Source organism: Actinia tenebrosa, unplaced genomic scaffold (assembly GCF_029948245.1).
Source record: "Actinia tenebrosa isolate PJP-AT-01 unplaced genomic scaffold, QUT_ActTen_1.0 PGA_scaffold0__85_contigs__length_37466705, whole genome shotgun sequence".
NCBI lineage: Eukaryota > Metazoa > Cnidaria > Anthozoa > Actiniaria > Actiniidae > Actinia > Actinia tenebrosa.
The window spans coordinates 15,982,992-15,995,607 of record NW_028292569.1 but is presented as its reverse complement, the minus strand read 5'-3'; the positions used below and the strand labels follow the sequence as shown (position 1 = coordinate 15,995,607).

Sequence of the window (12,616 nt, the reverse complement as noted above, 5' to 3'; positions counted from 1 at the left end):
CATACCCCCATCCGAGTTCTCTGTCGACCAAGTCATAATATTAATAATAGTAATGATATTAATAATAATAATGATAATGATAATATTAATAATAATAATAACTTTATTGGACAGGGTACACTGTAATCAGACTGACAGTTTTCAGGTGGTCCTCGAAGTTATAAGTTATGTCATAAGTTATCAATCCATTGTCAACGACGCGAAGAACAGGGAACCCAGTTACCATATTAAGACAATCACAGATATTTATTCTATCATTTTTTATACTACAATGATTCGTATTTGGGCTCAGTCATGTTATTTCTCCTTTTCTACTCTATAATGCACTTTTTGTCGTCGTCTTTTTTTACCATTCGTTTTCGCTTTCAAAGACCAAAGTAGATTGTAATCGTTATATCGAGTGAAGCTCTCGGAGAGAAACGGAACGTAAAACGCTCGTAAGAGTCGATGTGATCTGGAAACAAGACGACGAAAAGTATCAGCTACTGATTATTTTTCACGAGTCAAAAACTAAACAAGTGTGCTTGCCAATTTGACTCTTCACTTCATTAACACGTTGAAAGAGAAAAACTTCAGCCAGTAATTATTTCAATTTTTTATCGAGTTGATTTATAATGAGTTATGAAAATTACGAACTTAGTCCTTACCTTTCGTTGTCAAGGAACGGTTTGGTTGCTATGACAGCCCATCGATTTTTTTGTTTTGAATAGTTTGGTTCTCGTGCTGTTTCTCTGCCGGTATCCATGTCAACCAGAAAATGACACTGATTTAACGGCACCTAGTTATATAATAAGAACTGTAAGTTCATGATTCCTTACACCGACTTGACGCGGCGTAGTCAGTGACGTCACGAATATTGCGTCAATAGGACATCACGTTACAACCTTTCGTATTTTCATTTTGACTACTCAAGCATCACTAGATGAAGTTAACAAGCCCCCATGACGCAATAAAGTCTCCAAGACGAATCAGTCACGTGACATACGTTTTTATTGTAACAAGATTGATTCAATAATACTTACATATCTTGAGGGCTCTTCCTTATTCATATCATTCATGTCGGTGGGGATAATCATCGTTGCGTTGCTGCCCGTGGCGTAGGGTTTAGGGAGTTGAGCTCTGAATTCTGATTCAATAAATTGTAAGCGCCACCTTTAGAACGAAAAGTAAAGTTGTAATAACATTATTATCAGTTTTAACAACATCATCTTCTTCTCCTTCATTATCATCATTATCATCAGCAGCAACAGCTATATACAACATTTTTCATCTTCTTCATCATACAACAACAACAGCAGCAGCAGAAATAGCAGCAGCAACAGCTATATACAACATCTTCATCTTCTTCATTATACGACAACAACATCAGCAGCAGCAGCAGAAGTAGCAACAGCAACAGCTATCATAAAATATAAAATAACTGTTACCAATTTCGCGTACCGATTGGTTGGGAGCGCGTGCTTTATGGAAACACACAACACGCGCGCACTTTCTATTTCGTCATTCGTGTCCAAAATAGTTGCTATTCTAATTTGTATTTTATAAAAGAAATATAAACTTGCTTGCTGTGCTGTGTAAAGTTCTAAAGCACTTGGATGCCAGCTAACAAGTAAGGCATCACACCATCATCAGCTTCATGCCACATCACCAACAACATCGTCAACACAGATGGTTAATGATGGGTGTGGTCAGGGTGTCTCAAGATAAACAAGTTAAACCGGCAAGACAATGACGTCGGGCTAATTAAATCTTATTATTTTACCTAATATGGACAACTTTAAGAGTCTAGATTAAATTAGACGTCTTCACCGAATATGAACTTCTTTCTTACTTTCCAACCAATCGCGCGAGGCTATTTGAATATTTTTGCTGTTTCCTATAGCAATGCTGTTTTGTCGGTTTCTTTTGAAGGATGCAAGAAAATTATTATGCTGCCCTGCCCAAAGACGATTAACCAATCAAATAAAACTATCACGAGTGGTTTCTTTAAGCATATTTACTCGCGCAAAATTCTATAAAACTGAACGAAAAGATGCGGTAAACGCAAAATTTCACTTTCTTTTCACAGTTACATTTCCGAGGAACGCCGGGAAAAAAAAACCGTTCGCAAAATTTGGATAGCCTTTAAGGATAATAGGTAAGTTAAGCAAACATTGTAATTACAAATTTATACCATTAATTGTTTAAAAATATCAGTCACGTTCATTTACTTTCTACTGCCGGCACTAATAAGCTTTAACTTTAACTACAAAATTTGTTCGGATTTCAATAAAGGTCGTAGCCCGTAATAGAAGACTGAATAGTCATCGTAAAATAATATTCATGTAGTACAAAAAAATGCCAATGTTTTCCTTTGATTTACTTTTGATTTAACAGTCGAAGTATTCTTGACTTAACTAACAAAGACAGACGATGTAAGCGTGCAATCTGTCACCTGTCGTTGAAAATGGCGGGGGAAATCTCGTCAGAGGAAGATGATTTCATGGCTGGCCCAGCAATCCAAAGAAATATCATTATCCAAACTTGTCTTCTGGTCGCTCTGCTAGTATTTGGATTTATTTGCCAGGGCACAATGGTATTCCTTTTCGTTCGATTTAAAAACCTTCGGTGCCTTTCCAATTACCTGTTAATTGACCTGACGATCGTGGAGTTTCTGGACGTCACGGTGAACATCCCTCTCTTCATGCAATACTTCCTGTTCACCAAGAAGGCCGAACTCAGTAAGCAGAAAAGATGGTACACTATGTTGTTTCATCGGTTTTTTCTTGTCAACGACTTGTTCACTCAGTTGGCACTCATCGTCGATTATTTCCTGGCCATGAAGTATGGAAAACGCTTCACTCCCAGGAAGTCAACCTTTAACATATCTGGCTTTATTGTCCTCAAGTGGGCAGCCATTTTAAGCATGTTGATCGCGTTCTCCAAACCAGAAGATTCAGGTAACGAGGTATTTATCACCGAAGAAGCATATCAAAGAATTCTTTTTGGTCCGAATCAAACTATTTGGAAAATCGTCATTCCCGCCTTGGGTAGAGGGTTCGATTCGGCTATGGGGACTGACTTGGAAGGGGGCCAGCCATTTTCTCCGGCAACAATTTGGATGTGGGGTATCGAAACTATCTTTGATATTTATGATATTTTTAGTCTCTACGGAAATTCTATAGTTTAGTGGGTCAATGAGAATATGTTTATTTGACCAGGGCCACCCCAAAGATATTATTTTAAAATGTAAAATCCCATAGAGTTCCTACCCACACCCCATGTATTATGAACGCTCCCTAACGTAAAGTGATGGTATTTCTGGTTACTAACCTGTCATCTGGTAAGAAAAAGCTGCTTGGATACCGATACCACTCCTTGCCTACACAAACATTGATTCTACTTGTGTTTCGATTGACGTATTTATCAAGGTTCTCTGTCATGTGATTGATCTCAAGGTACAAGTCGAGCGGTGCATGATAGCCTGAAAATTCATTCAGAAACAAAATATAACAAAAACAGTTTAACAACGGAATAATTGCTCGTGTACTCTGCTCTTGTTATTATTATTATTTTTCTTAAACGAAAATCCTTAAAGAAAGAAAGAAAGAAAGAAACTGAAAGAAAGAAAGAAAAAAGAAGGAAAGAGAAGAAAAATCTTTACAAAATTAATTTTAATCGTAGTTCTTTAAATAATATTTTCCATACAAAGACGTCATAAAGGATCCAATGAATGACCATATGACCCAACCCCCTCTAAGTCAAACACCGACAAAGGTACTCCGCAGAGCAGAAAAAAAGATTTTCGTACCGTAAAACAAAGCGCTGGATCTTGATAGGGAAAGAAGCGAGAATACCACACCAACAGTCACGGCAAGCCAAGTAGACGATACAGAATAGTGTTGTCGGTTTGTACGGGTAAAAAGGTGATGGAAAAGTTTCTGTCAAAAGAGTTATAAGCAATATCTCTGTAATTATGTAAAAACCTGGGCCCAGTTGTTCAAAGCCCGATTAGCGCTAATCCAGGATTAACTCTATAGGTCTTATTAAGAGTTAACCCAGGATTAGCACTAATCGGGCTTTGAACAACTGGGCCCTGGTCTTTTTGGCGTTTGCTAGGTTTTAACCTGAGTATCAGGTCCCAGGGGGAGGGGGGTCTAATTGAGGGATCTGGGGAAGAAGGGGAAGAGAGCCTGATACTCAGCTTACTACAGTAGGTTTGAAAAATCGAAGTAAAAAAAAAAGGTGGAGTCTTTTTCCATTTTATTTAAAATAAAAAGCTTGAACTACACACTTCACACTTATTTCAGCCATTCTCTATTGTACCCGCGAGATTGTACCATTTGCTGTCTAGTGGATGTTAATCAAAGTGTTTCCAAGCTTCCATGACATCATCGGTAAACATGAAGTATTCAAGAGCAGGTGCCTATGGAATGTCATGGAAACACCTTGATTGAGGTCCACCAAAACCTATCATCGTCAAGCGAGCGCAGCAGCAGGAGCATACCTGTACTTTGGATAACGATACTGCACCAAACAGAATGAACAATGGATATATAGGAAACAAAAACCTTTCCTCCTGAAACAAACCAACATGAGCAAGAGTAAGATATTTGTAAAACATAAAGATAAGAGTAACTATTATCATGATCACAATAGTGTTGTGATTATACTGATATGAAATGTCCTATCGATTAGTGGCTATGTTGCTATTTCTGACGCTTACGACACTGAATCAGTTGGGTTTCGATTATAGTTGATCATTATGGCTACATGTATGTTGTGAGTGATGATGATGATGACAGTGATGATGATGATAATGATGGTGATGGTGATGACAGTGATTATTGTGATGATGACAGTGAAGGTGATAATGATGGTGGTGATGATGATAATGAAAGTGATGATGATGAGTGATGATGATAATTGATGATGAAGGTGAAGACAGATGATGATGATGGTGGTGGTGATGACCATTATGGTGATGGTGATGACAGTGATGATGGTGGTGATGATGACAATGATGGTGAAGGTGATGACAATGATAGTGAATGATGGTGAAGACTGTGATGGTGATGATGACAGTGCTGATAATAAGTGGTGATAGTGATGATGTTGGGGATAGCAGTATGATGACATTCACGATGATGATGTTGATAATGACAATGCTTTCATTCTTACTTTGTGTGGTCTTGTAAAGAATATACCAATCCATATGTACATGGCAGCCATTGGAAACCAAACTGGTAAACGTGATGAAGGAACTATATACATACATATAACTTATTCAAATGAATAAACCAATTAAGCAACAATAATTATTATTGAAATTTATTAGAATGGCAGGCATCTGATGATGATGATGACAACGATGATGGTGATGTTATGATGCTGATGATGATAGCAATGATGATAATGGTGATGATACAGAGGAACAGGAGGAGGAGAACAAACAATGAACAATCAGTGTGCAACTACAAAAAAAAAACTTACATTTCCTTCTTTCATTTTTTTCCTTTACCAAAAGCTTGACAAAAACCTGATATGAAAAACAAAAGTTTTTAAGGTTAAAACTAACAATTATCATTAAGTAAACAATAAGTGTAAAGCAAACTTTGAGTTACTGCAAAGTTACAAAACAAGGCATGTCTACGACAGGGAATTGATGACATCCATGAACCAATTCATATTGCGGAGAATTAGTGCTCATCCAATCGATGTCCAGGTGTGACAAAATCACATCTAACACGGCAGTTTGTACTGCAACTTTTTCATGGCACCAAGGAATTAACTGTATTGTACTCATCTTACTACGATTCTTCAACTTACACATATGGGAAACACAAGTACAGCCATTAGGAAGACTACATTGAAATTAAGAAATCCATTTATAAAATAAAATGTCCAATGCTCAACACCTACAAGAAGAATGCAATTTTAACACAAGGAATGGATTCTGTAAACGATGTGCACCAGTGTCGCACCAGTGGTAATCCAAGGCCAATTTACACAGCAGATTTTTTCCTCACAACTGTTGGTCACAACATGCTGATACCAAGTTTTACCTGCCATAAGCACGTTTTACGACTGTCAGAATTACACAAAGCAATTTGCTTCATCAGCATGGCATGTTGTACGTGATAGTTGTGAGGAAAAATTGTACTTTGTAAATTGTACTTAACTTAGAAAAGCCTAGATTTGACCTTATTCATATTTCTTACTTTTTTTAAAACTTCAAAAGTAGGTAATGGATAGCCACTCAATCTTAATCTCTTGGATCTATCCTTCACCATACACATGTACCTTTAGTTTGAATGAATTAAAAAAATAAGAAGAACCGGAAAGAAAGACATACCATAAAGATCTGGGCCTCCCTTGCCAAACACGTTGTACATGACGATATTTAAGGGTGCAATAACCACTTTACCATAGTAGGCAGAATCAATGTATACCAGTGGTCCCTGTTAATGGTGACAAGAAGAAAAACTAATTGTATATCATTTGGTTCTTAAATCACCATCATTATTCTTTTCTGTTTCCCATTCATCTAGTTAGGGACCAGCCATTTTTTAGAGGGTGGGAACGGGGGGGCTGGGTGTTTTTATTCTGGCAAAGATGGATCAAGCTGGGAGGGAGGGCCTGAAAAAATGTTCATTACGAAAAGAGGGATCAGAAAAAGCAGAAATTCCCCTTAAATAATGGCCAGTCCCTTTCTGTCATCTTAAAATGGTTACAAACTTATTCTGTGATGTACTGCATTTTATCAAGTGTATCTTCCCATACCATTATCCAAGAAATTACTTACTAATACAGCTATAAGTGATATAATACACCATTCCAGAAAGTAACGAAGTCTTCTTTGCCGTATGACAATGTCCCATGCAATAGGAGCCCTGAAATGTAGCAAATTAACAATGCTTTAATGTTATAGATTAACTCGACAAGGATGCAATATTCTAAGGAATATTGCTGACATTCATGTAGCATAAGTGTATCAGGGGTGATCCTTGGGTGTCCCTGACCCCTTGACCTTTTGCACATCTACAGTCTATTTGATATGTGTGCATGTGTTTTGGGGGGAGGGGAGGGAGGGATAATTTGTTGATGTTTGTCAAGAATCCTCTCTCTTCTTGTAAACCTTGAATATGGTATACATGTATGGCATTACATGTGCGCTGCATCAAAATAATGTTGAATATGAAAATGGAAACAATGTCTTACCCCAAAACAGCACTAAAAGGCCATCCTACTAAGGCTCCTGCAGCAGTACAGACAACTGCAATCTGTGAAAAATAGTTGATGAAACAATTAAAGAAACATTCGAATATGCATTTTTTGTAGAGTGAAGATTCTTTTGTGGTGACATTGTTCAAAATTTAAAATTTTCCATTTAATATTAAGTCCCTTCCATCCCTTTCCATTTAATATCATTTCTTTTGCCCCTTTCCATTTAATATCATTTTTCTTTCATCCCTTTCCATTTGATAATATCTCCCTTCCATTTCCTTCCATGAGGAGTGATGATGATAAATGGTACTTACAGGATAGTGTCCAGTAAACCAGCCTCCATAAGATAACAACACCATGTACATAGCAAATGTACTTGGAAGGAAGGCTGACCACAAAGAGAAAATATGGCAATCAATATATGCCTATAAACATGTCTAAAAAACATGTGAACCCCCCTAAGTCCTCTGACCACCCCTCTCCCCACAGACACAAAACAATAACCAGTCCCAAACCATACTGTTAACATTTTACAATTAAGCTATTTTTGTATGTGACATAAAGTATTTATAAGGTATTGTAAAGAAAGTTACAGTGGTATGCGCCAAACTGTGAACACCCAACAAAGTTTCATACAAGTTGTTGACAAGTTTTAATCAATCTCTTTACTGCTAACCAATTACGTTTTAGCCCTTGACTTTAATGTTTGGATATTGTTACATCTATGTACGAACTCCACCTGTCCAAATATTAAAGTGAAGCGCTGATATCTAATTGGTTAGCGGTAGAGAGCACAATTAAAACTTGTAAAGCATTGTAAAGCAAAACAAACTTGTCAAAATACTACAGCTGTACCTGCAGCGGAAATAAACATTCCAGTAGCAAAGACCATAAAAACTGCAGACAATCGAGCCACATGGCTACCAAATTGCCTGATAATTCCACTGAAACAATAATAAATTGTTGTTAAAATTTTCCCATTCATTAATAACATGCCACACATGTGTATAATGTTCATGATTCAATTTATAATTCATTTTACCTGTAAAAATAAGACTCTGAAGCTGCACAAATAATAGACAGAATGAAGCGAAGAAAATAAAAGACCAAAACCTACGACAAAGCAGAAAATGTAATAATTATTACAGAGATAACTATTGTATTGCGACCCCCCATTTCACTAATTCTTCATTGCTATTCCTTGGAATATTCTTGAGTCATTTTAGATTTTCGAAAAAACATGTGTTGACGGTCGATGCTGAGTGATCATGTTTGTAGACTCATTCACATAAACCCAAGATGATGGACGGCTCAGAAAAGAGTCAAACTACAAACAAGTTTTGAAACAGCAGATCACAATACAAAAGTTATCGCTGTAATAATAAGATTGTAAAGTTTCAGTATTTCAAAAAACAGTTTTCAAATCTTCAAGCACAGTTCAGAAAAGTAATCCTATTGTAGAAGATAATATAGGTAAGTTGTAGTGCTTGGGAACGAGGTTATTCCGGGCGAAAGCCCTTGGAATTAAATTCGGAAAAATTAATTTCCGACCTCGCTGGGATTCGAACCCACGACCTTCGGAATTGTACTACCGATGCTCTACCAGCTGAGCTAGAGGTCAGACTGAGAGCAGGCCGGGGTGAAATAGATGTTAGGTCACGGTAATTATGATGCAAAGATGAGAGTGTGGACCGCGTGGCACTAATGAAATAGTAGAAGATAATATAGGTAAGTTGTAGTGCACACTCTCATCTTTGCATCATAATTACCGCGACCTAACATCTATTTCACCCCGGCCTGCTCTCAATCTGACCTCTAGCTCAGCTGGTAGAGCATCGGTAGTACAATTCCGAAGGTCGTGGGTTCGAATTCCAGCGAGGTCGGAAATTAATTTTTCCGAATTTAATTCCAAGGGCTTTCGCCCGGAATAACCTCGTTCCCAAGCACTACAACTTACCTATATTATCTTCTACTATTTCATTAGTGCCACGCGGTCCACACTCTAATCCTATTGTAGTTATAGACACAGTATATTATGTTTTTTACATACCTTGTTGGCCTTGAATAAATGAACTTGCAGGAAACCAGAAACTGAATTCAATAACAAGTAACCATAAGATCTGATGGCAAACTGAGGTGAGTATTCCCATGTCTGGAATCCTGTTCCATATAACAAGTAATGGGTCTGAAATCAATGCAATAAGACCAATGACTCTAATATAGTGGACCAATTATTAAAAATATAACTGCATAATATCTATAAGCGATACACTGAAAAATCTCAGTTATCAGCCAGCTAGCTAACCCACTACCAGCAAATCTTTGCTGTCGAATTCCTTTCATTTTAGTGAAAAGATATTTTAAGATCAATATTTATATGAGTAATATGATGGATACAGCAAATTTGTAACTTTACAGTATCTCACCATAGCTGTAATATGAGTACTTTATAGTTGATAAAATTATTATTGCAAAACATCTGCATGGAAGGCTTTAATTTCATTGTTACAGTATGTCATAAGCCATTTTTATTATTATATAGTTAAGATAGTATGCACAGGCTGATTGTCAAAAACTGAGCATTATTAGTGAACAGAGCATAGTGCGCACACCATCCATGCACGAAAAGTGCTGCTAGATCCTGAGACTATTTTTTAAATTAGTGACTAAATAATAAAATTAATAAAATAGCTTTTACTGTGGTCCATCCAGTAATAAAGCACTTAGGAAGTGTTAAGTATATGCGGTTAGACATCTGTAGCGTATGTTTCCTTAACACAAATGAAAACCACTATAACATGTGTGTACTTACTGGTTCCCAGTAGTTGAATGTCTCGTCACAGTCTGATATGTTACTCAGAAATGCAGAACAGAATCTAGCAGAGAGAAGAAGCTTGAACATGGTATATGGCTTTGGACACCAGACATTTTCACTGGTATAATCACTGTACTTGGTATCTCTAGAAAATCATTAAAATGCAATAAGGGGTATTTTAAAATTGCATGTACTATCATTAATTGCCATTAAGGAGCTAGAAATTTGGGGGGGGGGGGGGGGGGGAGGAATAGATAATAAAAAGATGCAGAATGAGAAGATTTTCCTTGCATAAATGAGAACTGGAAAAGTAACTTAGATTGTGAAATATTTTTATTATTTAGTTCCAAAAATCATCCTAACTACCCCCCCCCCCCCCTCTTGTCTCCCTCACCACAGAGAATTTTTGTAAGGGCCCTCATCCCAGAAATTCTCAATTTTCTCCCACACAAACTCTGTAACTTCGTTCTTTCTTTGACCCCCTAGTCCTAGGAAATTACAAATTTCTCTGTGGGGGGAGGGGAGGCATGGATAATTTCTGGAACTAATCATGATAATAAAATATTTAATTTTTTGGAGAACTTCTACACTAGATTTATCATGTCAAATTTATCAGTAGTTGGTTGGATATTCTTAGCAATTCAGAGGCAAGATAGTGAATGAATTCATAATTCAAATGAAATTTAAATGATCTAGCCTAGCTCCTCTGCAGGTGTCTCTCCCGGAGGGGGGGGGGGGGGGGTACTCCCCTATATTCGCTATACAGGTACGTGCCGCCAAACAGGGTTTGGTTTTCAGCGATTCTACTCTGGAACAGGGTATATAAAATCGCGCTTGCTCTGGGACAGAATATACGAAATCACGCTCTCTCCTCTCTGGAACAGGGTATCTATTTTTGCACTACTGGAAAAGGGTATGGTTTTCAGCGATCTTGCCCTGGAACAGGGTATGAATTTAGGCGATCTTACTTTGGAACAACGTCTTCCCCCTGGGGTGTCTCTAATCTCTTCTACACATACTTTCCTATTGGTGGGCTAGCTTTGTACATAATACTTTGGCATAGTTCAGGACTCCTCTCTCTTGACACCTTACACATGAAGCACAGAGGAGAAGAAATGAGATGCTTACAGAGTAGGTTATCAATGAATGTGGTCAATGGTCCTGGTAAAATCTGATTCAGTATACATGTACCTCCGCTCCCCTCCCAACAATTTGTTTTGAAGAGCCACAGAACACATGTATTTTTGCAGATATAATTTCTCTAGGACAGGTACACTAATAATTAATGTTATCAGTTATGTAAACATTAAAAAGCGTAAGCTTACTTCTTACTAGTACTAGTATCAGTCGTAACAAGACAATAAAGCTTCTTACAATCACGTGACAAACATGAGTCTCACGTGAAATTTCTAAACTGTCTTTTTTCCATTTATAAAGTAATGGCGTATTGATAGTTTCATAGCACTTACGAATCTCCTTTTTCGCTGGTATTTGAGTCTGAAGAAGGAGCTTTGTTGGATTCTCCTTGGGGTCGAGTTCTTCTCGTGGCCATCTTTGTTTTCCCGAGCCACGTGCTAAAGTCAGCGGCTTTCTTTGTAAATGGTTTAAACGAACACGAGTTGGGATTGGTCGTGGCTTTTAAAACGAACCAATCAAATAGCATTTCCTAACGAGCTATTAAAAGTCGGGAGTAGGCAAAATGGAGGACAAGATGAAGAATATGGAAGAAAAGTTGAGAGAGTATTGCTGCATGGGAGACGAAGGAAAAGTTAAATTACTCATTGGAAAAGGTGTAAATGTTAATGCTGCTAATCATATAAATGGTTGGTCGCCATTGCACTGGGCTGCAAAGAGAGGACATAAAAAGATTGTCGAGTTTCTGTTGCAAGAAGGTGCCTCAAAGACTTTGAAAACAAGCAAGGGAGAGACTGCAGGTTCGCTAGCTAAAGATCCAGAAATCAAAGAGATGATTGGAACAGCTGAAGATGTTGAAGTAGCTACCAGTGAAAAGCTACCAGTTGTCCCTAATTATATCAAAAATCCTGCATTCATATATGTTGAATCTGAGAATACAGTTGATGAACAGCAAACTCTTCCATTTGGCCTGGGAAGAAGCTTAAAAGATTCTGATAGTATTTCAAGTCCTGTTAAACTCTCCAGATCTTCCCTCGCTGACCCTATGACCTCTCCTCCTCGTAAAACCATTGCTATAGATAGTGGCAAGTCATTTACTGAGGCACAGCACTACATGAATGGTACCATATACCATCATCCGATCCAAATGGACAGTCCCATGAAACATGTTGTTCTAGAAAATGAGCTGGTTCTTAAAGTAAGGGTTGCAAATTCCGAAGAAGATGATTTTATAGAGGTCGAACTAGATTTTGAAAGTCTGACTTTTGACAACCTTATCAGATTGTGCTGCGACGAACTCAAGATACAACCAAATAGCATTAGGAAAGTAAGAAAGCTGCCTAACACTATTGTCAGAAAGGATAAAGATGTAGCTCGCTTGAATCAGTTTCAGGAACTTGAATTTGTTTTACATTAATAGAACGAGCCATTTGCTGTAATAAATGTTCACTTCTGGAAAAT

General features: G+C 37.5%; 2 protein-coding genes across 3 annotated transcripts; one reads left to right on the top strand and one right to left on the bottom strand.

The window, feature by feature from the left end:
* Positions 1–85: 85 nt before the first annotated feature.
* LOC116286401 (alpha-1,2-mannosyltransferase ALG9) lies at positions 86–11,587 on the bottom strand. Of its 2 annotated transcripts, none has more exons than XM_031692919.2 (18): positions 11,491–11,587; positions 10,019–10,166; positions 9,257–9,391; positions 8,249–8,319; positions 8,062–8,150; positions 7,521–7,594; positions 7,201–7,262; positions 6,785–6,872; positions 6,335–6,440; positions 5,809–5,897; positions 5,473–5,518; positions 5,161–5,243; positions 4,487–4,558; positions 3,791–3,920; positions 3,313–3,463; positions 1,023–1,152; positions 648–778; positions 86–454 (listed from the first exon to the last, which is right to left on the bottom strand). In XM_031692919.2, the coding sequence occupies exons 1-18, from the start codon at positions 11,571–11,573 to the stop codon at positions 298–300; spliced, it is 1,845 nt and encodes a 614-aa protein (XP_031548779.1). In that variant the 5' UTR covers positions 11,574–11,587; the 3' UTR covers positions 86–297. The 2 variants fall into 2 exon arrangements, with proteins under 2 accessions (XP_031548779.1, XP_031548781.1); XM_031692921.2 differs by lacking the exon at positions 11,491–11,587 and adding an exon at positions 11,041–11,096.
* Positions 11,588–11,714: 127 nt separating this feature from the next.
* LOC116286405 (ankyrin repeat domain-containing protein 40-like) lies at positions 11,715–12,615 on the top strand. The gene has a single exon (XM_031692925.2). It carries the CDS (start codon positions 11,721–11,723, stop codon positions 12,570–12,572), a length of 852 nt encoding a protein of 283 aa, XP_031548785.2. The 5' UTR covers positions 11,715–11,720; the 3' UTR covers positions 12,573–12,615.
* Position 12,616: the final 1 nt, after the last annotated feature.